A 27,444-nucleotide genomic window follows, 5' to 3' on the forward strand; every position below is an offset into this window, starting at 1 on the left:
CTAGGTGAAGATTATACAGTGCTCACAGTTACTTCTTTTTTTTTTTTTTAAGATTTTATTTACTTGAGAGAGAGAGAAAAAGCATGAGCAGGGGGAGGGGCAGTGGGAGAAGCAGGCTCCCGCTAAGCAGGGAGCCTGATGTGGGGCTCGACTGGAGGACCCTGGGATCATGATCTGAGCTGAAGGCAGACACTTAACTGACTGAGCCACCCAGGCGCCCCTCATGGTTATGTTTATTACTGAATTTATAAGATTTAAATTTCAAAAAATAGAGTTGAAGATAAAAAACATTAATTTTCTTTCAATTTTCTTCAATAGCTATTAGACATTTCCAACAAGATCTTGTGTTAAGAAACTGAATAAAAGGGACATCTGGGTGGCTCAGTCAGTTAAGCGTCTGCCTTCAGCTCAGGTCATGATCTCGGGGTTCCTGGGATCAAGCCCCACATTGGGCTCCCTGCTCAGCAGGGAGCCTGCTTCTCCCTCTCCCTCTGCCTGCCATTCCCCTTGCTTGTGCTCTGTCAAATGAATAAATTTAAAAAAATCTAAAAAAAAAAAAGAGAAAGAAAAGAAGTTGAATTTAAAAAAGATATTCTTTTTAGTGCCTATATTATTATTATTTTTTTAAGATTTTATTTATTTGACAGAGAGAGGCACAGCGAGAGAGGGAACAGAAGCAGGGGGAGTGGGAGAGGGAGAAGCAGGCTTCCCGCCCAGCAGGGAGCCCGATGCGGAGCTTGATCCCAGGACCCTGCGATCATGACCTGAGCCATGACCTGAGCAACGACTGAGCCACCCAGGTGCCCCTTAGCGCCTATATTATTAGTGCCTAACTTATTTAACGCAAGTTGCAATAAAAAAAAAATAGGGTATAAAACATGACAGCAAGTCACACATAATATATCCGAGAAATAGCTTGTACTTTTTTAGTACTAGGAGAATTTTTTTTTTTAAAGATTTTTATTTATTTTTATTTGAGAGAGAGAATGAGAGAGAGGGAGTACATGAGAGAGGGGAGGGTCAGAGGGAGAAGCAGACCCCCTGCTGAGCAGGGAGCCCGATGCGGGACTCGATCCCGGGACTCCAGGATCATGACCTGAGCCGAAGGCAGTCGCTTAACCAACTGAGCCACCCAGGCGCCCAGTACTATGAGAATTTAGTATAATTTACATACTGTCCCCTATTTTTAAGAAGGTTAATATTTGCTAAGAGCAGATAAAATTCCAATGCCCATTTCTTACGGATCATTAATATTCTAAACAGAGTAAATCTGCTATCAGACAGTACATACTTAACTAAATTCAACCCATTTTAATATATATGATTTTACCACTGAATTTTTCTCCCATCCCATTCTAAAAGATTTTTTAAAAATGTTTTTATAATTTTGGTATATTTCAAAATAAATGCTGTGAATCTGCACCATGTAGATATTTCTATGAATTCAACCATAAGCATTCAGGGAAAAAAACAGGATTTCAATAGCACAGACACCATTTCACGAGATAAACATGCCTTCCCCAAGGAGCACTAAGCACAAGTAGGAAAAGGGAGCTGTCCAGTTACACATGCTTTTCTCCCTGTGTTCATATTGCCAAGCTTCGTTCTAGAATTTAAAGTATTTTTGTGCAACAAATCCCCTAATGCAAGCCAACCTCTTCATCTGGTGCTCAACTAAAGAAATTTATTTTTAAAGTTTCTGAAGGAAAAACTAGTTATTTTGCATTTCTGGGAGATGGAATGAATGTATAATATAATTCATGAGCATTTTTAAGGGATTTTTAGGGATTTTAACTAAAATCTACTTTGTCATGTGTGCCAACCTCACAACCTAACTCCATCTGAACATGCAATTCCAACATAAATGTACTCTATTTCATTATTTACAGCAAGAACATAACACACTTCAAGGACTTCTTTATAAAGGCTATATTCAGAAACATTCCTTAAACTTTCTACATCAACTCCATACCTTTCTTTTTAGTTACTCCTGAATCCCCCAATCTGTACTTTTTCTCTGGATTATTATTTAACCTGATCTAGCCCAACTTCTACGTTTTTCCTACTCATAGAATCAGAGTGAAAAGAAACTTAGAAATCAGTCTATTCCTCCCTCCAAGCTCACAGAGCTGCTGGCTGGAGACTCCAGTGAGTTCCATGTAACAATAAATTCCTTATCCTCTAACTAATATGAATTTCTACAGAAAGGTAATATTTAATTGTACAAAGAAGTTCAGAAAAGAAAAAAAGTTCAGAAAAGACATTTATAAAGCGCAAAACGCAGTGAAACAAAGCATCTCTGTCATTTAGAATCCTCGATACTAAGTTCTGAATACTAGTGAGTAGAAGAACAGTTTTGGTTTTTTTTTTTAAGATTTTTATTTATTTGACAGAGACACAGTGAGAGAGAGAACACAAGCAGGGGGAGTGGGAGAGGGAGAAGCAGGCTTCCTGCCGAGCTAGGGAGCCCGATGTGGGATCAATCCTAGGACCCTGGGACCATAACCCGAGCCGAAGGCAGACGCTTAACGACTGAGCCACCCAGGCGCCCCTAGAAGAACAGTTTTAGTATTTCTTGATCTCCAGAACATAAGGGAATCCCATAAAATTGGGCCTCTTCCTTACAAAATTTATTTTTGAATAATTAGTTTATAAATTTATTCTCTGATGTCTTACTTTTATAATCTTTATCCCTACTGTTTTACATATTAACTCTTTGAAATAAAAAAACCCCACAAAATAAAAAACACTATACAGGTTTGAAAATTATTTTTAACAAACTACAATAAATTTTTCAAGTTTGATTTCAAGCTTTCAACCTGGATTTTTAAAAATGGCAAAAGTAACAATTTTTCATTCTTAGAATGAGGTATAAACATTGAGGGGACCAATCTTGAGATAATTTGTCTAATATCAGCCTAAACTAAGTCACAGATGCAAAGTTTTCTGTGACATCAGGATATAATTCCCTAAAACCTACTTCTTCATAGTATACACTCTTTATTTTCTTTTAAAAGATTAGTGCAGAATGACATATGAATTTTACACTTAGATTTAAAGGAGGCCTTTCAGATCTTTGAATCAAAGTCATGAATCAAAGAATCATGATTTAATGACCTTAACTGAAGTACGAAAGTTCTTTATAAAATTCTTTAGCTTGCTTAATTAACGTGCCTATGTCTGAGCTGACCACTATACCTTCAGGGTAAGGCTGACCTTCAGGGGTCAAACCCAGGGGTTGTGTCATAACTTTTTTTTTTAAATCACAGAATCTAACGAAAGCTAAAAAGCCTCTTCTCAAAAAATCCCATATATGTACATACATACAAAATTTTATTTATTTTATTTTTTAAATATTTAAGTAATCTCTACACTCAATGTGGAACTCTGAACTGATGACCTTGAGATCAAGAGTCACACACTCTTCAGACTGAGCCAGCCAAGTGCACCACATACAAAATTTTATTTTATTTTTTTAAAGATTTTTTTTATTTATTTGTCAGAGAGAGAGAGAGAGCGCGCACAAGCGGGGAAGCTGCAGAGGGACAGGGAGAAGCAGGCTTCCCGCTGAGCAAGGAGCCGGATGTGGGACTCCATCCCAGGACCCTGGGATCATGACCTGAGCTGAAGGCAGACGCTTAACCGACTGAGCCACCCAGGCATCCCCCCACATACAAAATTTTACTACAATCTTGAAGGGAGGAGTCACCAGAGAATCTATCAATCCCCAGGAAATAATTGTTATCACTGATTACATAGGAAGAAAGCCTTAAAACTTAATGCTTTTGGTTTTCGTACAGATTCTGATCTGAACAAGAAAGGTACCAGAGAGGCATCTGGAGTCTGAAGACATTGGTCAAAGCTGTGATACCTTCTGTTCCCAAAGTACCATAACTGTCTCAAGGCCATTGTAGCCAGGTTCTGCCAATTGTCCATCCCTGGTCTGCAATCCCAAGACACAAGACCCTCTGCTATCTCTACCTCTAATCATCTAGATCCTGCAAGCTGCTCGGATGTACTGTTGTTGCTGACAAGTAGCCACCCAGACCACCCTTTAATACCTTCAGTGACACAACTCAGTGTTTCAAAAGGCAGGCCACTGCAGTTTTAGGCACCTTTCAAGAACTATAAAGTTCCTTTCTAATTTGACCAGGTTTGTAAACTTTAAGCGCTGCCCTACTCAATTTCTCCTTTTTTCACTTACCAATAGGTAACAAATTAGCTTACCATTCAAAGTATCTAATCCTAAAACCAGAAGCAAAAAATTATTTAGCTCTACATGCACCAGAGAAGTCAGAATAATGATGAAAAGCACTTTCTATTTGGAAGTCAAAATATAAGAGAGCAGTACTGGTTCAGTTCAAGAAAAATGCAAGGTTTCCACATACCCAGTTTATTGGGCTTCTTTTCACTGCATAAAAAATAAAAAATGTATCAACATTAAAAGATTCAGATTACAATCACTTAAAATTAACATCAGTTCTGTCTGCAAATAGTTTATTCTCTGTATTTCTATTTATGCCTGTGATTCTGTGTAATAAACAGTTCTAATCAATGCAATGTAAATATAGAAGTCATTACTTATTCATCAGATAAAGACTGGCTTTCAAGAAACTATTAAGTTGTCTCAGTCACCTTCAACAGATCCTTTTTCACAATAAGAAATATCTCTTATTGAAGCCAGTGTTATTAATAAGGGCCATTTATCATATATAAGCAATTTCTGATGCAAATCCTTGTTTCCTCTGAAAACAAAGGAAACATTAAAAATTGTTATTTTCTTCCTTAAATGATCCCACACTAATGCTGGACAAAAAAGATTCACAGATATTTTACAGTGATTGATGCAGTTATATCAGGTAAGAACAATGTTAACCAACAGTTAATTGGATTAACAATACAGCAAAATCTCATTTTCAAAGGACTACCCGGGGGGCTTGCCTTCCTGGGCCAAGTCTCAGAGAGCCCAACAATGCACAGCCCTAAGGAAGAGTCTACCTTGTAAGGGCCTTCTTTTTGGTCCTTCAATAATTAAACTTCCTGTAGCGATACAAAGATCCACCTAAATGAATTCTGCCTTATTTTGCAAATACCATTGGGGCACTAGTTCCATAGATTTGTATGTTAGGTATACAACAATCCCTTGGTTAAGAAACACATTTCCTGATAAACAAACACTTCTCTACTTTTCCAGACTGGCTTCAAGAATGAATGCTGTGTTTCAAAAAGACAGAAAAAAAAAAAAAAAAAAGGCAGTGCCACACATCACCTTACCAGAACTGCATGGCATAAAAAAGGCGTGTTAAGCTCAGGAAGACACACCTCTGAGCATTTCTGGGATAAAATCATCTACAGAATCATTTTAGTTGATTCTTAAAGTTGAAAATTATTTAATGCATCACAACCAAAATACGTACTGCAGAATTTTCTTACAGTCCATATTGTTGGATACCCTATTATTTAAAATTGAGTCAGTTTTAAATCAACGCAGTATATATTTGTACCCAAGCAAATATGATGAATCTCGATTTAGTTTAATTATGCCTGTTTTATAGCACAAAATTCTTTCATGAGCTTAATATACAACTGAACACTCGAAATAGCTCATTTAAAGCACAGACTACAGATAGTCAAACACTGCCCCACCCCTCGTTAAGAGTGGATGACTGGAACATTTTAATACACTCCATCACGTAGTAGCACAGCTAAAGAACCTTCATATTGGCGCCAGAAGTTGCATCTTTTCCGGTGCAATTTGTACTTTAAAAATTTTTTGCATCATCCTCAATACCAGATGTCACCAACATTCAGGTACACTGAAGATAAGTAACTGATAACCACAGCCCTGTAATTTCCCCCCTCTCCACATAAATGCGCACTTTTCTCATTTCTTCTTCAAGTCGCTGAATGTAAAGAAATAAGGCGTTCTCGCCAGTAACTACACAATTAAGTTTATTAATTGGGAGGCTGGAATCACATTAAGAAAACTTCAAACAGTAACAACGCAAAACAAGATACAAAGGTGAAAAAGTCTTTTTGCTTAAGTACTGAAAGATCTTACAATTTTGAAAAGTATTTGCGCGATGCCAAGCAAGATTTCCAAAACCCACCCCTCCCCCAGCCGCAAGCCGCCCTCGCCCCCCCCTCCCCCGGCCCGGCCCGGCCCTCAGCCGCCGCCTCAGTCTGGAGGTCGTTATCTAGGCGCGGCTGGAGGGCTGAGATGCTACTCACCAAGTTTTTCCACCAACTTGAGCATCACCCCTCCAATGTGCACCTCCCCGGTCACTCTTAGGGTGACATCGCGGTTCAGGTCCGTCACATGAACACTCAGTTCCCACGTCCCATCCGCGTAGCAGCCATCTGGCATCCTTATCCCGTCCAGAGCCATGGCTCCTTCCTGCGAGCACGGAGGAAATGGCTCTCGTAAGCGTCACTCCCCCAAAGGAAGGCAAATCCCACCGAATTCGCAGAGTCGACCGCGGAGCGGGAGAAGGTGGAGGACCCGAGGGTTTCCGCACGAACTCGGGAGAGCGGCGGCGGTGCGGGATTCTGCTCCCCGCGCCCTTCCCGGCGGCCGCCCAGCACTCCCCTGCCCGCGGCAGCCCTCGGCGGACACGGCGCCGCCCGTCCGCCCCGCGCGGCCCCGGCCCAGCGGCCCTCGCCTAGCGGACCGCGGCGGGCTTCACCTGCCCGCCTGCAGACCGCACCCCGGCCCGAGAAGACGCCGCCCGCGGGCTTCACATTCCTCGTCCCCGCCCGCGCTCCCCCTCAGGTCCCAGCCGGGATCCCGGCCCCTCACCGCAGGCTCCTTGCGCTCGCGGCCAGGGATCCGCGCCGCAACAGGCGCGGGCGCGGCGGCTCGTGGGGCGGCAGCGTCCGGTCCCCCTCCTCAGCCGGCGAAGCGCTGCCTCCCGGCTGGAGCGACTAATGGAGTCCTGTCGTCGCGGCCCCTCGCCTCCCTCCCAGCGCTCCACCCCTCTCTCCCCGCCCCCTCAGTCGGAGTCCGGCTCTGGCAGGGCGCGCCTGCTCCCTCCTCCTCCGCCCCGCCGAGCCGCTCGGAGCGGGTCGGGCCGCCTCACCCACGTCCCTCACCGTCCCCCCGCGGCCGTGCTGCGGGCTGGGGGCCGCGCGCACTCCCGGGCTGGGGGCGGGGCGGCGCGCGCCGCAGGGGTGGGAGCTGTGCTGGGGAGGCGGGGGGCGCCCGCGGCGCAGCAATCTCAGCCCCGCCGAGCCGCTGCCCTTTTATGGAAATGAAGGACCGGGCGTAGGGATTGAATCCAACATCCGGGCTCTCGGCGGCGGGACCTGAGGAGGGGGAGCGAGGGGAGCGCGGGCCGCCTCCCGCGGGGGCGTGGGTGGGCGGTGGGGCGCTGCGTTTCGCGCTCGGGTCTTCGACTTTGCCGGAGCGTGTCGCGGGTGCCTGTGCTTCCAGCGGGAGAAGGGGGCTTGTCCGTGAGAAACGGCTACAGGAAATTCCCAGGGCAAGGTCGTGTTCAGGGAACAAAGTCCCCCGCCCCCTCCCCACGCCTGGAGCCAGTCCAGAAGTCTCGGGGCGGGAAGAGGTGCCACACTCTGGGAGCTGGAGAGAGGGGTTTGGGACGAAAAAACTTTAGAAAGTAGATGCCCAGGGCAGCTCCATGAACATCCCACAAAAGAATGAAAAAACCCAGAGGGAGGCGAACCACAAAAATTGCTTTGTAAGCAATGTCCGGCACAACCAGCAACTCCTACTGGACTCCCAAGAGTTTGCTTGCGCTCTTAACCCGTTCGGAAGCTCCAACCAGAAGCAAGTCGAATACACCCTACGATGCTCTTGTTTGGAGGTGGGGGGGTGTGTGGAATGCAGTGCAATGAGTTTTACTCAGAAACTGTTTCTTCAGCCGCTCCAGTTCTTTGTGTATTTTTATATGCAACTTAGAACTAACAGTCTACTAAGGCTTTCAGATGGCTGAACATCTTCTACCCCACCCTCAGCCACACCTTGAAAGAATTTTAATAGCTCTGGAATGGTGCCAGCAGGTACCGAGAAGAACTAAAGAACTCTACCTGTTGAGACTGACTAGTGATAGAAAATGGTCCTCCTGCTTCCCACCTCATTTCCGCTTCACCCATTTATTGTTGCGCTCAATTCAGAAACAGCTAGCCAGGGAACCTGCCTCGCTGGCAAACACATGACTCAAAAAGTCTGGGTCAGAAAGACTCAGATATCTCAGGTCCCGTAAAAGACCCCAGTTTTTAAAGTCTCAGTGTTCTTGAACTGTGTCAATTACTTTGAAAAGGAACCTAACTGGGCAAATAAACCTTAGTTCATCAACGCAGTTGGGAAACGAGGTTAGAGGCCTCAAGAAAGGGGTGGGACCCGTAAAAGAGTGAAAGGAAAGCAGCGAAATTCAGATGCCAGAGGTCTGGCACAAAAAATAGGGAAAACCACTACAGTATTTTCAGCTAGTCATCATGGAGAAACTGATGCCTCAAGTCTGTCGTCTCTCCACTCTCCAATTATTTCTACTCATGGAGGTTCCAGATGGTTCTCTTGGAAGCAGTATGAATGTCCAGAGAGGAGGGAATATTTGTGTAAATTATGGTGCTGAAAATATATAGGAAAACGATCTTAATAAAATAGGGAATTGCTTGTTAGGGTAAAAAGCTGTTCAAAACTGTACATGTGGCTGTAACATCACAAGCTTATCTTCAAATATTCAGAGAAAAAAGACTGGAAGGAAATACACTAAAATGATAAGAAGCTGTCTTGGTGTTGAGATCATGGGAGATTTTTTCCTTCATTTTCTACAAACTCCAAAGCTTTGCATTCAGGACTTTTCTGTCACCACCTTAAATTTCATCCAGCATCTCAATTTCTCTATGCATGCCATCACATTCACAATGATGGACACAGCTGATGGAGAAGCTGCTGGACTCCGTGGCAGGATTTTCAGGGGTTTCCTTTTGTCAAAGTTTCTTAATATCCCCCAAATAAAACATGAGTTCTTTGAGAGCAGGGACTTAAATTCTTTGCACTGCCCACAAATTTACAAATAGCTTGAAACAAAGAAAATGAAAACATGCTGGTACCCAATCAATACAAATGTCAAAGAAACAGTAGGTCAGGGAGAAATCTCATTACTAGGGAAATCCTGGCTTTTAAAATTTTATGTGTTTGTTATTTCCACATCTTATCTCAAAAAGATTTGTGGCAATGTATAAGGATGCATAGGCTATGAGATAGCATACATTGTAAGTGGCACAAAATTAGGGGCAGGGGGAGGCGGGAAAGGGAAGGACAGAGATTTAAAATGAAGCCAGGAATGAGCATTGTACCTTAATGACCTTTGCAAGTGTTCCAGTAAGTCCTGAATAACTCCTGCTTCTCAAATATGCCTCTGGAGAACCAAAAATATCCATATCCTTTCTGAATATTCCCCTTCCTTCAGACAAATTTTTCGAAGCTAACTGTCATGTCTCAGAAACCCTTTTAACACTCAGTTTCCACATTCTAGTTCTTTTCTTACTTTCCAGTGAGTACTTTCTGAACAACCTCCCACCACAGTGCCTACTGCGCTGACTACTGCGCACTTCTTGAATGTTCCCTACATTTAGTGACAGAGGGGATGGTTAATATTGTAAATAACAGCCCCATTTCTCAACATTTGAAATAGCTTAGTTCTAGCATGACAAGAGACTTTCCTATCTTTAGAAAATCAGCAGTTTATGTTTGAGCAGTATAGTGCCCGGGAAGGCAGTGACCCTCTGTTAAGTACCATCGGAGGAATAATTAGATTAGGATGGGTGCAGCCGGTCCCTTCGGCCTTCTTTTTGAGTATTTCAAGCTGGCGCTTGTTTTGAAGATGAAAGGGGAGTCAGACTCCCAATTGCTGAAACTGGTTTTTTTTTTCCCCTGTTTATCAAGTGATTGGCTTTCAAGTGCATTTCTTAAATGTTTACTTCTACTTAATGTTTTTCAGTATATTCAGATGTGGAATCTTATCTGAAATCCCCCACTAGAACCTCCAAGACAATGCAATACTTGTGATACTGACATCATGCTGAAAAGTAGCTGAGAACTCCAGTGTTTGGAAGAACAGCCCAAGCACTGAAAGCAGCAATATCCAAATAAGGTACCAAGCACTGGTCTTAGATTTAGACCAAATGATACCTCACAGATGTGCCGTCAAATGCAGCCCTTGGGCTGGGTAATCCACAGGTTGAGTTCAGCTTTTTCTCTGAGCCTACCTAAACTGTGCTTTTATTTTTTATTTTTTTAGATTATTTATTTATTTATTTGAGAGAGAGAGCACATGAGAGGGGGGAGGGTCAGAGGGAGAAGCAGACTCCCCGCAGAGCAGGGAGCTTGATGCGGGACTCGATCTAGGGACTCCAGGATCATGACCTGAGCCGAAGGCAGTCGCTTAACCAACTGAGCCACCCAGACGCCCTAAACTGTGCTTTTATATTTCTAAAAGGTTAATACAAAATATACCCACTGGGTTTGAAAGAAAGAGATGTTGGGTGATAGGAAAAAATAAGGTTTGTGTGAGTGTGAATGTGTATGGGTGGCTAAAAATGCACTTAAAACCACCATATGAGGCCAGCAAGATGAAATGTAATGAATTATTCCTGTCAAATACCAGGTGAGCAGAATTCTTCATCCCAGGGATTGCCAAAAATGGAAGATACTGGTAAAGCTACTAAGGAGGTAGAAATCAAGGGGCATGGAGTGTGAAGAATGGGAAGGAAGGTTGCAAGGGCCACTGTTTTTATAAAAGTGGTAGTCACTGCGAACGGCAAGAAAAGGACTGGCAAACCTAGAAACAGGGCAGATTTGCCGGGGGTGGGGATGTTTCGACACAGACTCTGAGATAGCAATGAAATCTATTTCAAGGGGAAAGAAATGCGCTGCTTGTATTTGCCACGCCAGAGTATAGAAAATTTTTTGCAGGAAACCACGCTGGGGGATACTTTAAAAACTCTTTTCTTTGATTTAATTTTGAACATCATGTCATTTTGTGAGATAGTCTGTCCTTGACAAAAATTTGAAGGGTTCACACATAGGCTCACACAAACAAGGTAGCTAATTGTGTGCTTAGTACAGTGCAGGGCACAGAGACAGACACGTAGATGTATAACACGTCACAAGGTCTTAAAGGAACATCTATCTAATGTAGGAGGTTTATATTTAAAACATCATAAAGGATATCCACGTGCAAAAAGAATAAATTAGGCCCCTACCTTACACTGAATACAAAAATTAACTCAAAATGGATTACAGACCTAAATTTAAGATCTAAACTCTAAAATTCTCAGAAGAAAACATAGGAGTAAATCTTTGTAATCTTGGATTAGGCAATAGCTTCTTAGATAAGACATCAAAGCAAAAGCAACAAAAGAAAAACTAAATTCAATTTTATCAAAATAAAAAAATAACTAAATTTCAAAAGACAGCATGAAAAATGTGAAAAAATAACCCACAGAATGGGAAAAAAATTTGTAAATCGTATATCATTTAAGGGACTTATATCTAGAATATATAAAGCTATTATAAATCAACAATAAGACATAATTAAATGAGCAAATAATCTGAATAGGCAGTTCTCCAAAGAAGATATACAAATGGTCAATGAGCACATGATTTTTCCATCTTTTGCCTAGCATTAATATTTATGTACAAGTATTTAAAGAAATGATTCATTAAAAAAGCCAGAAGGGGGGCGCCTGGGTGGCTCAGTCGGTTAAGCGTCTGCCTTCGGCTCAGGTCATGATCTCAGGGTCCTGGGATCGAGCCCCACATCGGGCTCCCTGCTCTGCGGGAGGCCTGCTTCTCCCTCTCCCACTCCCCCTGCTTGTGTTCCCTCTCTCGCTGTGCCTCTCTCTGTCAAATAAATAAATAAAATCTTTAAAAAAAATAAAAATAAAAATAAAAAAGTCAGAAGGGAGAAAAACTATCACTGTAACATCTAAATCGTGAAGTACAAACCCGCTATGAGGACTATGATAACCTAACCTCCAAAAGAAGGTCATCAGGGAAGTCATAGAACGTCTTTATGAAGAAGCTAAATCTAACTGGGTCTGAAGAATGGAAGTTAGGCCTATCAAGAGGAGTAGTATGTGAAATCACGAGGCAGAAGTGAGCGTGGCATGCTCACCGCTATGGAGAAGAAAGGAAGAAACGCCCAGAAGATGCTCTGGGGAAGAGTGGGCATAGAGTGAGGTCAGAGTAGATAGGACAGAAGTTTGGATTCCGAGACAGAAAACAGTGAGCCATTAAAAAGTTGGTACATGGTAGTAATATCATGAAAGTTCAAGTAAGATGAACCCAGTAAAAATAATGCATGATGGATTGGAAGAGCTAGGGACTAGAATCCAGAAGGCTGGTTTGGAATCTGCTCCTGACTTCGGTGTAAGAAAAGTAATAGGGATTGAGGGGTGGACAGAAGTTCAAAAGAGTATGGGCGCCTGGGTGGCTCAGTTGGTTAAGCGACTGCCTTCGGCTCAGGTCATGATCCTGGAGTCCCGGGATCGAGTCCCGCATCGGGCTCCCTGCTCGGCAGGGAGTCTGCTTCTCCCTCTGACCCTCCCCCCTCTCATGTGCTCTCTCTCATTCTCTCTCTCAAATAAATAAATAAAATCTTTAAAAAAAAAAAAAAGAAGTTCAAAAGAGTTATTGTCAAAAGCTTTTGAGCATTTTTGGTGTTCTAAGTGCAGTGCAGCACACTTTAAATGTTCCTCACAACAACCCTGAGTTTTTATGATCATCCTTATTTAATGTGAGTTACCTGATGGCCAGAGAACCGGAATTAAAACCTAGGTCTGAAAAAAGAAAGTCATACATGCTTCATGCTTCAAAGTTTTTATGTTTGGGTGACCAGGCAGGAAGAACAGTGGAGTTACTGAACTGGGAAATGGGAAATAGGGAGGAGCAGATGTTAGGGAGTAAGGGGAAGACGGGACGTTTTAAAAAAGAAATACTCAACTTGGGCTGAGAGCCGTATATCCCAGTGGAAACATTTAGAGGGTAATTAGATAAATAAGCCTGGCTATCTTGTGAGGGGATCAAATCTCTGAGAGAAGTCATTAACATAGAGGCAAGCCTGAAGAGATGGCTCCACCCCCAAAGGAGCCTGACCCAGGGGTTACTAACTGCTCCCCAAGGGCAGGACTCAGGAAGAAGAGTCCTCTAAGGCAACAGAGAAAAGGATCAGAGGTGAAAAAAAAGATCAGGTTAGTCCAGTGTCAGGCAAATCAAAGGAAGGAAGGGCGGAGTGGGGGGCGGGGGAAGAAAGGATAGGAAAAAGCAAGGAAAGAAAAAAACATTTCAAGGAGGAAAAGGTGGTCATCACTATCAAATGATGCAGAGGAGTCCAGGAGAATAAAGAGTGATTGAAGAACACAACGACTGGCAAAAATCATTGCTCACCTTGCAGAGGACAATTTTATAGCTGGCTGAGACAGGTTTCAAAGAGCTGAAGAAGCAAAAGGGATGTTTATCAGTGAAAGGAAAGCAAGAACTAGTACGGTAATATGGAGGTGCCACAGGAGCAAAGATGCTTTTTCAGAACAAAGGAGCCAGGAGCGTGCATAAAGACTATGGAAAATATAAGGGAGAAATAGTTTGCTTAAACCTAAAACCAAGATGCCTCTGGGATTTGGGGGCTAATTCCACAGATTCAGGGGAAATAGGAACAGCCCTTGCCACGATAGAAGAAATACCAGTTTGCAAGGATTGGATTGGGTTATTGGAAGGCTCTAACCATCTTACACAAGTAGAAACACACAGCGGGATATAGCAAATCGTGCATAAACATATTTAAATAAATACTGTTAATATTAGCCAACAAGAGGGTGGGGCTGGCTGGGTTATTGTGCTGTTCAGTGGACTCCCTCCCAGGAGGTCAGATTGGGGCCCGGATGTAAGAAAGGAAGGATGTGATTAAGAGATTATTTCGGTACAACTAGGGCAGATTCCAAGGCCCATAACAGAGAACCGGGGGTGACAACACAGATGCCAACGTGCCCAGCCCAGAGGCGCTGCTGGGGACCCACTGGCCTGGGACAGCAGGGCCACCACTCGCAGATCCCTCCAAGGCCACAGGCTAAGAGGCCATTTCCCCACCGCTGCCTTCGTGCAGTCAGTCCCGACAACACACCGGAAACTCTGACTTGTTCAAGTGTTTCCTGGTGAAGGATCACGCTAGTCTCCTCCCTGGTTTTCAGTGTTATTTAGTGTCTAGCTGGTTCCTCCCGATTTTTAGTGGCAGGTAAAACACGGACTGACTCCCAACCCCCATTCTGGGAAATGATCCCTGCTCTTTGTGCTTTGTATCACAATGTCCTCTTCACATGCATAAACCTTCTCTTCTTCCCAAAACAGGAGTTGCAGTTCCACTGAAAGAGCCAAACCAGAAAGTCACCTACAATTACAGTTGCCCTAGGGCCAACCCCGTCCAACGTAGGACAGAAGTACCTCTTACCTACTTGCTCCTAAGAAGGCGCTCAGGTGACAGAGACTTGACTGCAGCTGAACATCCCCATCTGGTGCCTGGGAGGTGTCACTGCAAATCTGTTCTCTCCTTTGACCTGCATTCAACAAATAATTAAGAACTTTAGTAAGCAAATGGAAAAAGCGTCCCTGCACCTATTAAAAGATAAGCTCTTCATTTTTGGATCCCATCCTCTCTTTCAGACTGTGCTTTTGGAGGTTTCCACCCTATTCCCACATCAGAAGTTTTTTCTGCTTCATCTAATTCTACTCTTCCTTCCAGATCATTACCATTGCTGAATAAACTGACTCTAGCACCTCCATTTAAAGAAAGGAAGAAAAAGGTCTCTCTTGATCACATGTATCTCTCCACTACCTGTTCAACTGCCCTGGTCCTGTAGAACACAAAACCACTCAGATGAGACACCTTTATGCAACATCTCTACTTCCTCAACCCTAAATTACATTTTAACTTGCCCCCAAACTGGTCTCTGTTTCCACCATTCCCCTGAAACTGTTCTTACAGTCACTCATGACCTCTGTGTTGCAAAACACATGGTGCTGTCTTTCTAAACGCTCGCTGCTCTTGGAATTTGGAAGTTGCCACATCCTTGTTTTTCTTCTACCTCTCTGTCTTCTTTTTCAGTCTCCCTTGCTGGCTCCTTCTCCTCTAGCCCATACCTAAATTTAGCACAGCGGTGTAGACCGTCTGGACACTCTTTCCTTCTCTATATGCATTTTCTCTCTAGCTGATCTCCTCCTCCTGAGAGACTTACAATACTGTCCCTATGCTGATGATTCCCAAATGTCCAGCCCAGACCTGTCCTTGGGGCTCCAGAGTTGGAGATCCATGTGTAATAGGCATTTCTAACTAGTGTGTACAATGTGAGACTGGCTCTACCCCAATATCTATTCCTGCTCCAGTATTTTCCATCTCAGTAAATAGCACCACTACCCATCCATTCACTCAGCCTAAAAACAAAACAAAACAAAACAAAACAAAAAACGAGGTATCAGCTTTACCACCATCCCCGCCCACCCAGCTGTGACAAATTTAACATCTCTGCCAGGGACTAATTTAACACCAAATCTGTCTCTGAAATCAATCCATCATTGATCCACTTCTCTGCATCTTCACCATCACCATCCTAGTCCTAGCCACTGTCTTCTCACTTGGATTATTTATTCAGTAGCTTCCTAAGTGGCCTCTCTGCTCTCTCCCCACGCAGTCCATTTCCTACACAGTAGCTAGAGTGATCCTTTAAATGTGCAAATCACAACATTTACTCTTCTCTTAGAAACATCAAGGGTTTTCCATCAAGCTTAGGATAAAACCCAAACTCCTTACATGGCTCAAGAGGCAGCATGGGATCTGGGCCAACCTACCTCGCTGAGCTCCTGCTCACTGTCTCTGGTCCTAGAGGCCTCGTCCCTCTTCTGTCTTAGCACTTGCCTTTCTCCCTGCCACTGCCCTGGCTCTTCCCAAGACTTGGTCTTTCTCAGCCCCAACATCATCTCTTCAGAAAGGCCACAGAGTTGATAGTAACCTTTGTCTCCACCCCCAAATTACTTTCTATTTCCTCATCTGCTTTTTTTCTTCCATAAAACTTAACAAAAATTTGAAATTATCTCATGTGTTTGCTTGTCTCCATCCCACCCAGTCTTCCCCTCTGCCTAGAATGTAAGCTCCTCGGAGGGAGGGAACTTCCAATTGCATTGTGATGCTCCTGGGGCACCATCAGTGTTGTAGTCCATGTGAATGGAGGTCCTTGTGGGAAACTGCCCTTGTCTGCCTCGTTCAGGGTCATATCCCCCAGTACCTAGCACAGTGCCTGTCATATGGCAAGTGCTCAATAGTTGAGAAATGAATGAAAGAATGAAATGTAGCATGTCAGATGAGCCCAGATGCACATCCCAGATCCATGCCTCCAAGAAACTTAAACTCTAGAAGATCATTAGAACCAAGAGTATAAACATCACATATAAATATTGATGTGTTTTTCAAGGCCACATGCATATTGAGTAGCATGGTGTCTCTGATCTCTGAGCTGTAAACAAGTATGTCAATGTTCATAGGTACTGTCCTCATCTTCATACAAAAACAGCCCACTTGCGAAAATCAGTTTGCATTCAAGCCATGAGGTTTTTTTCCCCTTCCAGTATTAAAAAAAAAAATCAGGGGCACTTGGGTGGCTCAGTCCCTTAAGCGTCCAACTCTTGGTTTTGGCGTAGGTCGTGATCTCAGGGTTTTGAGATCAAGCCCCTGCCTCGGGCTCTGCACTGGGTGTGGAGCCTGCTTGGGATTCTCTCTCTCCCTCTACCCCTCCCCCCACTAAAAAAAATCATTCTCCAGTCTTCTCCACTGTCCTTGAATAGTCAACCCTAGCCCCTTCCAAACTAGACTCACTCCTCCCTCTCCCATGACTTCATCTCCTATTTCCATTGAACATTGAAGCCATCTGAGTAGAACCCCCTTGACTTATGCTACTGAACCTTTAATCCTACCTGCATCTGCACAAGGTGCTTTCTCCTCCTTGGCTGCCATTAGGCAGAAGAGACATCTGTGTTCGTATCAAAGGTTAATCCACCTGTGCCCTGCATTCCATTTCTTCCTCAGTTAATAAATTCTCAATTATCCATTTCCAGGGTCTTCAGACTTTCTCAACCCAGAGACTTCCTCTCAGCATTTAAATATGCTCCAGTCTTCCCCAACATTTGAAAGACTGGAAGGAAGACAGGTCATGAAGTTCACCCCGGACTTCACTGTCTCCTTAGTTGCTGTCCTCCCCTTCATAGATATCAAAACTTCTCAAAAGCATTTTAAGTATTGTCTTTTATGCTCACTGTCTCCATTTCCATTACCACTCTCTTACTATGGAACCAATTTCATCCTTGTTTCTGCCTCCTGTTCAACTAAAGTGGCTCATGTTGGGCTCATGAATTACCTCCATCTCACTAAATTTGAAAGGCGTTTTAAACTCTCATCTTAAAATTACATAAATAAATAAATAGCCCTCACCTGATTTGATTTCTTGGCAGTTCTTAAGCCTTTCATCCTTGTAACACTTCCCTTGTCTTCTGTCATGCCATATTTTTTTCCTGGTCTTCCCTTGCTTCTTCTCAGACCCTTTTGCTGGATCATGTTCCTCATCATAACCATGATTTATTGGAGTCCTTGAGGTTCTGTCTGAACCTCCTTTTGTTCTCATTCAAAGATCTCTTTTTAGGGGGCTCACCCAGCCTGTGGCTTGAACACCAGCTACATGTTAATAACTCCCAAATTTAAATCACCAACCCAGAACTCTCTGAGTATTGTCAAAAACTGGCCTCCATGCTTTGGAGCAAAATGTCACATGAAGACAGAGTTTGGGATAAAGAGGATCAATAGCTTTATTGTTTTGCCTGGCAAAGGAGGCTGCAGCTGGTTATGGCCTTCAAAAAAACTGCAAGCCCGCCCTGGAGGAAGGGGCTGGGGGGTTTTATAGGGAAATACAGGATCTAGCTGGTTTTGACCGGAATCGTGTGCTTGCTGCCAGCCCCCTTTGTCATGTCTTCAGGGTGGTACCGGGTTCCTGAAACAAAAGGCTAAGAAGGGAGGAGGGGAGGTTTATGAAAGAGAGGAAAAAGGTTACTTTAAAATCGAGCTTCGGGGGCGCCTGGGTGGCTCAGATGGTTAAGCGTCTGCCTTCGGCTCAGGTCATGATCCCAGAGTCCTGGGATCGAGTCCCACATCAGGCTCCCTGCTCCTTGGGAGCCTGCTTCTCCCTCTGCCTCTCTCTCTCTCTCTCTGTCTCTCATGAATAAATAAATAAAATCTTTAAAAAAATAAATAAATAAAATAAAATAAAATAAAATAAAATCGAGCTTCGCTGAAGCATTAGTGCAGCCATTTCGGCTTTTGTTCAATTTTATGCTTTTAAGAGTTTCCATGAGCTCTAGGGTTGTATACCTAATTGCTTATTGCAGGTCTCCACTTAGGTGTCCCACATGAGCCTCAGACTCAACGTGCACACTACTGAACCCTGCCTGGGTCTTTCCTTGTAGGGTGGTTCTCAATCCAACTGCACAGACCAGATACTTAGGAGTCATCTATGATACATTCTTCACCTCTTTCCTCTTCTTAATCCATCATCAAGTCCTGTTGATTCTTTCTCCTACATATTTATGAGATCCATCTACTTCTCTCCATCTCTACTGCCACCACTTTAGTGCAAGCCTGATCAGGTCACTGTCCTATTTAAAACCATTCACTTTAAAAAAAAATAAAAATAAAATAAAAAATAAAACCATTCAATACCTTTGCCTTTCTCTTAGGAAAAAGACCCTAAATCCTTACCATGCCTCCAAGGCCCTGACTGATCTCATCCCCACACACTTTGCCAGCCTCATCTGGTCTTTCTCTTTCTCACTCAGCACTACCTTGCAGTTCCTCTAACCACACAGACTCCCTCCAGCCTCAGGTCTTTGTAGAGGGTTTCCTTTACCCAGACAGCTCTAGTTTCCCTCTGACCCTTTGTCTCCTTAATGACTACTATCCTTTAGATATTAGTAAGTAACAGATACTATTGATGCTTTGGCCCAGAGCAGTGATTTTCAAAATGTCATCCCTGGACCAATAGCATCAGCATCACCCAGGAATCTGTTAGAAATGCATTCTCCAACCCCACCCCAGACCTACTGAATCAGAAACTCTGGGATGGGGTCCTGCAATCTGGGTCGTCCCGGTGATTCCGGAGATTTGGGAACCCCTGCCTTATAGTGTTTATATATACTTCCTTTGTCTCTCTGCCTGAGGGGAGGCTGCAGGTGCTGAGAATTTAACACCCCTGGAGTGACCCTTAACTATGGAGGGATGGGAGGTGCTGGGTAAACAGCCCAGTCCCATACCCTTTAGTAAGACATTCTAAGGGACATTCCACAAAGTTTCTCGGAGAGCTCCCAGTAGGACTGAGGTCCAGCTTACCCACAGTGGTAACTTGCTCATTAATGATGTCTCTTGACACCGCGGGCTTCCATTGGCCTTCTCACTTCTAAAGGTGGTGAACATATGAACACATATTGAATAATTTTGCATCTCTGAGGTTTAATCAATCCTCATAAATAATAGTGTTTTGTCTGTGAAAAAATGGGGATGAGGACACGTCCCCCTTCTCACCACACCTGGAAATCTTTGCCCATCTCTGTTCCTTTTATGCCTCAAGAGATGAGGAGTTTGTTTTGTAGTTTAAAGCCCAGATTATTCGTTTGGACTGTTTGGTTAACAGGTAAATTTACTGTACGTTAAAGTTTGCACCTATATACACTTTTTTTTCTTTTTTTTTTTTAATTTATTTATTTGACAGAGAGATAGCACAAGTAGGCAGAGCGGCAGGCAGAGGGAGAGGGAGAAGCAGGCTCCCCACTGAGCAGGGAGCCCAATGTGGGACTCGATCCCAGGAGCCTGGGACCATGACCTGAGCCGAAGGCAGACGCTTAACCGACCGAGCCACCCAGGCACCCCAATGCTTTTTTTTTTTTTTTTTTGGTGGTAGCTATACCACACCTGGGGCAGGCTTACCACCTTCCTATCTTTCATTCCACGTGGCTGCCAGAGACTCAGGCCTCTCCTGTTTGGGGCAAAGAAATGACCCCTCACCTAGACCTTCAGCACAAGCTACATTCTTCAATCCAGCCAGTCTGGACTTCAGTCCCTCCTCGTGGGACTATGAAGTGCTTGCTCAGCTATTAAGGAAGTAGAACTCTGTTTTGCATTTGGCTCTTTCTTTTCATGTGGTCAAGCCAACTGAGTATGCAGGATGCTTGGTGGTGCAGGAGTTGGGCAGTCTGGGTCTCTAGTTTAATATACTCAAAATAGGACCCAAACCTTACCTCCAACCTCTAATCAAACACTTGTTTCTTCAGGAACTCTGAACAACAATTTCTAGCTTACGCCTGAAACTGAGAATATGGGTTTTACTTTTTGGCAGAATCTTTAAAATACATAATAGAAAAGCCCCAATAAGTCTTCCAGTCTGTCCCCCCAAACCAGACCAGGATCATTTCCTATATTAGGCCTGCCTAATGTTTTATCTGATTTAATTTTTAATATTTTGGATGATGACTTTCACAATTTCCCTGAGGAGACCATTTCATAATTTAATATTTATCTCTCAGACAGGGAGTGTTTCCAGTAATCAATCCAAATTTTAAAATTTCATCTTGTTCTCTTGGAGATTATTTCCTTTCTATGGAAAGTTAAAATTTTCAAATATGGTATTAGTATACCAATAATTTCCCAGTAGGCAATCTTTAGTTCCTTTAAAGAAATTAATACCCCAAACCATTTGTTTTTATTGTTTTTCTGAACACCTACATTTTTTTCTATCCTTTTATTATCTGTTTGAACTTATTTTCTACCCGTGGTCTCATTCTGGTATTTTTGGCTGAATATTTTTTATAGTGACTCTTTTGTGGTAAAACATATGTAACACAAAATTTACCATTTTAGCTATTTTTAAGTAAAGTTTATAGCATTAGGAACATTCACATTGCTGTGCAACCCCCACCACCATCTGTCTCTAGAACTTTTTCATCTTCCTAAACTGAAACTCTGTCTCCATTAAACACTAACTCCCCCTTCTCCCCAACCACAGTCCCTGGTAACCACTATTTTACTTTCTGCCTCTACGAATATGACTATTCCAGGCACTTCATAGAAGTTCATTCTTGTTTTTTAAAGGAGGTAACACAACTGGACTCTAATATGCTGTGATTTTAAATGATCCCCCAAACAACAATAACCTTATTACAGCTATATTAATTCAAGGATGATATGCAAAATATTTAATGGCTGGCACAGCCAAGGCTCAGGGCAATCAGAAAAAGGTTAGTCCAGTCAGAGTGGATGATGGATGCACAAAACAACAGAGCCTGACAGGTGCTTTGGCCTTTGATGTTATTTTATTTTATTTTATTATTCTATTTTATTTTATTTATTTTTAGAGAGAGAGAAAGAAAGAGAGCACATGGGTGCAGGGTGGGAGGGGCAGAGGGAGAAAGAGAGAGAGAATCTTTTTTTTTTTTTTAAAGATTTTATTTATTTGACAGAGAGAGACACAGTGAGAGAGGGAACATAAGCAGGGGGAGTGGGGGAGGGAGAAGCAGACTTCCCACTGAGCAGGGAGCCCGATGCGGGGCTCAATCCCAGGACCCTGGGATCATGACCTGAGCCGAAAGCAGACTCTTAACAACTGAGCCACCCAGGTGCCCCAAGAGAGAGAATCTTAAGCAGGCTCCATGCTCAGTGTGGAGCCATGCAAGGCTCAATGTCACGGCCCTGAGATCATGACCTGAGCCAAAATCAAGAGTCTGGCGTTTAACCAACTAAACCACCCGGGCGCCCTGAGGTTATCTTATTGACTGGGCAAAAATCACTATCAGTTTCCTACAAGGCACTATTTAACTTCCTTGAGTCTAGGCTCTAATCAATAGTAAATAGTAAATCGAACATTATATTTCCTAGAGAATCAGACTTTTTAGGTAGTCTTGTTAGATAATGCTCTGGTATAATATTGAAAGGGCACACAGTACTTTCTGTTTCATTTGTAAGTTTTGGATACTTTTTCTTTAAGTGATGTGCAGAGAGCATAGCTTCTCAAATCTCCCCACTATCCTTTTGAAGACGTGTTTGGGTTGATGGAAAATTCTTCCTGCCCAGAATGAGGTCCAACAAGTTGGGAGAAAACCTTAATGGGGGCTCACTGAGTTTTTTATACCCCCTAATCATGTCCTTAGATAGTTACAAAAATGAAGAACTTATTCCCCCATAGTTTTAGAGTGCCACTGGCATATAGCTCTTAGCTGTTGGTCTTTTTTGGAATTTGTCTTGGTTGAAGAGACTGTGTAGCCTAAGGTCACACCTCCCCAGGGCCATCTGCACCCCATGATTGATTAATGTGGAGGCAGGAAGGCCTGGACTCCCTGTCTCAGGATAACTCAGAAGGGCCTTTCCAGCTTTAGCTCCCCAAGGGTTCGTGTTGTTCAGACTGCATTGCAGCCCAAACTTTCTCTCTGCCCATTTCTGCTTTTTATTTTTCTCTTTCTATTCCTTTCTATAGGTATTGATCCCAAGAGCACTACCTAATAAAATTCCTGCATTCTAATCTCCATTTCAGTCGGCTTCCTAAGAACCTTAACCTGTTTGATGACAGAGGTGGCTTAAGAGAGCTGAAACTAATGTCAATTTTAGTGACTCTTTCCAGAATTTTATCCACATGACTGCTAAAAAGTACTTTCTCATGTTAGATTTAAACTCCCCTGTTTCAACAGTCTCCAAGATATAATAATTGAAAAAAGCAAGGCCAGAATGTTGTACATCATGAGCTTCCATTTGTGGGAAAAAAAAAAGGAAGAATACACTTACATATATGCTTATATATGCATAGAACATCTTTGTAAGGAAATATAAGAAACCTGTAGTAGGATTGCCTCTGGGCGAGATCAGGCATCTGAGAGTGGGAGGCTTACTTTTATTCTTTTTAAATTATAAACCCTTTGATATTGTTCTAATTTCTACCATGCACTCTATGACTTTTTTTTAAAGGCTGGAGACAAAATGGTAACGGTTCCTAGTTTGGGGTGGATGGAATACGGTTTTGTTGTATTGGTTGCAATTTTCTGTAGTTTTAAAAATTAAAATTTCTAAAACCAAACTCATCTGTTTATTTTTTCTTGTGGACATAGCGACCATCCTACTTACTGAAGTACTTCACTTGCTTATAAGAGGTAATCAAAGAGTTCCTTAGCCTTTTCTTCTATGAGTTAACAACCTGAATTAATTTTAACTTTCATTGCAGTAATTTATTATCTGTTGATTTGATGATCATCTTTGTCACTTTTCTTTGAACCTTAAGCACATTCACTACATTGTTTTCAAAGTATAATTATCGAAACAAGATATAATGCTGTTTACCAAGATATAAATAATGCAGATGACAGAGCTGATTTTTTATTAATGGCCTACCTAACCTTGCAGAATCATGTTCAACTAATGCTCAGTGAGATTTTTATTCCATGTGAGCATAATCTGAAATTTTGATTAATCTGTTGGGATTTTTTAAGTTTTATTTGAGTAATCTCTGCATCCTATGTGGAACTTGACCTCATGACCCCGAAATCAAGAGTCACATGCTCTCCAGACTGAGCCAGCCAGGCACCCCTAATCTGTTGGGATTTTTTTGAGTAAGAAAGCAAATGAGGTCCACAAAACTGTAAGCTTACCACACAAGGCAGAGCAAATGAGAATATATCCTTTCTGTGGGCCGGTAGAGGCAGAAGAAGAGAGAAGTGGCTGAGGCAGGTATGCATTCATCATCACACTGGTCATTATCACTCTGGTCAGGCCTCATCCTGTGGTGCATAAAGATGAGGGTAGGGGGAATAAGTTTCTACCTCCGAGAGTTGCTATGGGGATTAAATGTATTAAAACATTGCAAATATTAGTACATATTAAATTATTTTTATATTTAATATATATTCTATAATTATAAAGCATAACATAATAAGTATGTTAAGTTGTATTAAAATGAGATAAATTATATTAAATAAAATTAAATAGATTAAATTAAATACTAATGCGTTTAGTAGTAAATAAACTAATACAGACAAAGCACTTAAAAGAGAGCTAGGCATACAGTATATGTTCAATAAATGTTAGATATCTTTATTTCTTTATATACCTCCAGTACTTAGCACTGTGCCTATCACTTATTAGATGTGTAGTCAATATTTGTTCACTCATTCATTCAGTCATATGTCCAACCACTTATTGACCTGTTAGGGCCATATTGCTTCTGGTCTTCTCCTCTGATTTCTATGAGGAAGGATCTTCCCAGCACACTTGGCCTCTTCCCACACCCCTAATTCTGACCCATGGAGGTGGAGTGGCTTATGTGGATGGCAAATTTGGGACAGGCTCTTGAGGGTGGTGGTGGGGCATAGCCTGCCCTCTTTCTCCTCTCCTCTCTTGGATACATATTCTTCCTCTAGGAGGTGAATTCTGTGAGGGGCTTGTCCATGGGCATGTGTGTACAGCAAAGACTAGGGGAGTGAGGCTGCCTGATTTGGGGTTTTATGTTGGGCATACTAATGTTGCTGCACACCTAAACCACATTTTTCAACCACTCTATTGATCATAAAACTGGTATTTTGATCTCTATCGGATTGTTCCCTCCATATCTTCTCTCTCAACTGGCTCTCAACCCAGCAGGGAAAAGAGAAATCTAACTTATGAGTACCTCTCTTCAAGCCCCAATATCATTTAACAAATATTTTTGTGGTAAGTGCTGGGGAAGAGACAGTCAAAATCTGAAGCATGAATCAGAGTAAACTCCAAGAAGATATGGTCAAGATTCCCAGGTTGAAGGACAAAAGCCCTATGGTAGGGGAGACATACAGAGAAGAAAACTGGAAAGAAGGCCGGGGAGCTGGCTGGAGAGAATGAGGGGGAATATAGATCATATAGATCAAATGAGGGCTGATTTAAGTCAGCAGGGACACATGTATCCTCAGAGCAGTGGAATCATTTGGGAGCCATCTGAGAACCTTGCATTCTGAATGATCTCTTTGGCTGCTTTGTGGAAAATGGATTGTAGGAGTCAAAAAGGGATGTGGGTTGGTCAGCAGGAGTCAAATCCAGAGGACTTTTGCTCTCTGCAGGGATTGAAGTGATGGGAATAGAAAAGAAGAGGACAGATTTGAATGACATTTAGGAGGCAAACTTGTCAAAACTTGGTGCTGGATTGGATGTGGGCAAGGAGAGAGGTGGAAGTGTCCAAGTAACTTGTGGATTTTCAGCTTGCATAACCAAGTGAATGAATGGGAAGCACCATTCAAAGATATCAGGAGCAAAGAAAGATCAGGTTTTGAGAGAGAGAATATAAATACAGTTTCGACATGTTGAGTCTGTAGTGCCTTTGAAACATCCAAGGAGAGATGTTAAGAAGGCATTGAATATATGGATTTGGAGTTCAGAGGAGAGAGCAGGGCTGAAACTATGCAATCATGTGCTATATTGATATGCCTTCTCTCTTCCTTCTCCCTCTCTCTCCTCAATCCATCTCTCACTTTCTCTATGTAGTAATTAAAGTAATATATATACAGTAATTAAATGGACTCTTCCTGTCTCCCTCTTTCCCTCCCTCCTGCCTTTCCTCCTATATATGTAGTAATTAAATTAATACATATATAAAGTAATTGAATTAAAATTATATGTAGCAATTAAAGACAGTGTGTGGTGAGATCACCTATGGAGAAAGTGTAGCTTGGATGGAGAAGAGGTTGCTCAACACTGAGCCATGACCTCCAACAAATAGAGGTCAGATGGGGGGTAGGAACCCACAAAACAGACTGAGAAGCAGCCATAGAGTTGGGAAGAAAAGCAGGAGAATGTGGAGTCAAGGAAAGAGTCCAAAGAGAATGTTTGGACACTTCAAACATTGAAATGTTTGTGTAGATCTTCAATTCAGTGCAGAACTGATGATCTACAACAAATGGCTATGCATGAATTATCTTGATTTTTATCCCCTTTTATCCAGATTCTCAAAGGTTGCTTTAATTTTTGCTCACTACCTATGCTGGAAAATACCTTGTCTCTCACATTCTAGGTGCTCAATATTCACTGAACACCAACTCTGTCAAAATATCCTGGGGTGAAAGCCTGAGGCTCATAGGCAGGGCATCTCTGGAGCAAATAATGGATGGAAAACAGGCAAGCTCCAAAGCTGGAAACCCAATGGGCTACACCAAATTAACAGGATGGGAATGTTGAGAGAAAATGGTTTACAAATATTTTCTGTTTTACATGAAAAAGTTTGAATTTTCTGGGGTAATGTTGCCCCAAATGCTATAATACTTATAGCCCTTGAGCACCTGCCCACTGCATATATCCCAGGACAGCAGAGTGATATCATTAGGTGAAGACATGTAACAAGGAGGCAGTGTTATGGTGTGACAGAGGCCTGGGGTGAGTGGGCAGGTGGAATGTCATCATTCACCTCTTCTCAATATGTCAGGATGATGCTTGCTAGGAATATGAATAAGAACTGGGCTTGAACCCTCCCTTTTGCCCATTTTTTGACCCAAGGCTTTTTGCTTTTTTTAGGGGATAGTAAAATTGTCAGCCATCAACATTCTCTTCTGTATATATTTGTGGTCATTAAAGCAAGAATTATAAAAACTAGGTGGTACAATTAGTCATACGCTTCCTGAAAGCTGGAACTTCGTTTTGTTCACTGTTGTAACCACAATGCCTGGTACAGAGTAGGGGCTTAGGAAGTAAGTTGTCCATGAATGAGTGGATGGTTGGGTGAAGGAGCAAGTGAGAGATCATCTTTACCAGTTATCATATAAACAGGGAAATACATTATCATCTGAAACAGGCCACAGAAACTGGCAGGAACACAAATGTGAAATGGCTTGAGGCACCTGTTAAAGCTTGCTGGATCCCCTCCCTCCTGCTTCCTCTTTGCCCAAGTTGTGCAAATGGCAGAGCTTGATTAAATCCTCCATTGATGTCACATTCGCTGATGAGGAGGTAGGTCACCAAACCACAGAAAGGGAAAATCCAGGACAAACTTTGCATTCAGTAAGTTCTCTGTAAACTTTTTTGCCTCACTCGTGACTACCTGAACACTATCAATGTGTTCAAATCTACGGGGCCAGATGTTTTGCCTTCTGGGATAGATCATGGATCAGTCAAGGTCACTGTTGTTCTGCTTTGCTCGTGGCAGCTCCCAAGGACTAATACATTCCTGAAAACTGGAAAAAGTCCAACTTCATGTCTTTCTGAATGAAGGATAAAAGGGAGGACCTTGAAAAGTATTAAGCTCACAGCAATACCCTGAAAAGTAATACAATAAATCAGCAAAATATCAATTTAGAAATGCTGAGAAGAGAATAAAGCATAAGGTATGGTTTTACAATAAATGATCCTG

General features: G+C 42.5%; 1 protein-coding gene and 1 long non-coding RNA gene across 17 annotated transcripts in view; one reads left to right on the forward strand and one right to left on the reverse strand.

Moving 5' to 3' along the window:
• Window positions 1-14,557, reverse strand: part of FERMT2 (FERM domain containing kindlin 2) — a 95,772-nt gene extending 81,215 nt beyond the window's left edge. For 2 of the 11 annotated variants that reach the window (XM_064571063.1, XM_064571061.1), the window contains exons 1-2: window positions 6,800-7,168; window positions 6,232-6,397 (exon numbers count right to left, since the gene is read on the reverse strand). In XM_064571063.1, the coding sequence (XP_064427133.1) occupies window positions 6,232-6,388 (157 nt within the window). In that variant the 5' untranslated portion in view covers window positions 6,389-6,397; window positions 6,800-7,168. Of the gene's footprint in view, window positions 1-6,231; window positions 6,398-6,799; window positions 7,188-14,465 lie in introns of those variants that run through there. The other 9 variants (XM_064571065.1, XM_045900879.3, XR_010405171.1 and 6 more) reach the window with 8 other exon arrangements.
• LOC123861601 (uncharacterized) overlaps window positions 1-27,444 on the forward strand; it is a 207,623-nt gene that overhangs the window by 173,289 nt on the left and 6,890 nt on the right. For 3 of the 6 annotated variants that reach the window (XR_008508123.2, XR_006795066.3, XR_008508122.2), the window contains one exon: window positions 3,801-3,975. The exons of 2 other annotated variants lie outside the window; for them this stretch is intronic. This is a non-coding gene — a long non-coding RNA (uncharacterized LOC123861601). Of the gene's footprint in view, window positions 1-3,800; window positions 3,976-9,962; window positions 10,116-27,444 lie in introns of those variants that run through there. One more of the 6 variants, XR_008508124.2, reaches the window with a different exon arrangement.

The sequence above is a fragment of the Mirounga angustirostris genome, unplaced genomic scaffold (genome assembly GCF_029215605.1).
Source record: "Mirounga angustirostris isolate CCGP_5_RB_7025 unplaced genomic scaffold, mMirAng1.0.hap1 SCAF_9, whole genome shotgun sequence".
NCBI lineage: Eukaryota > Metazoa > Chordata > Mammalia > Carnivora > Phocidae > Mirounga > Mirounga angustirostris.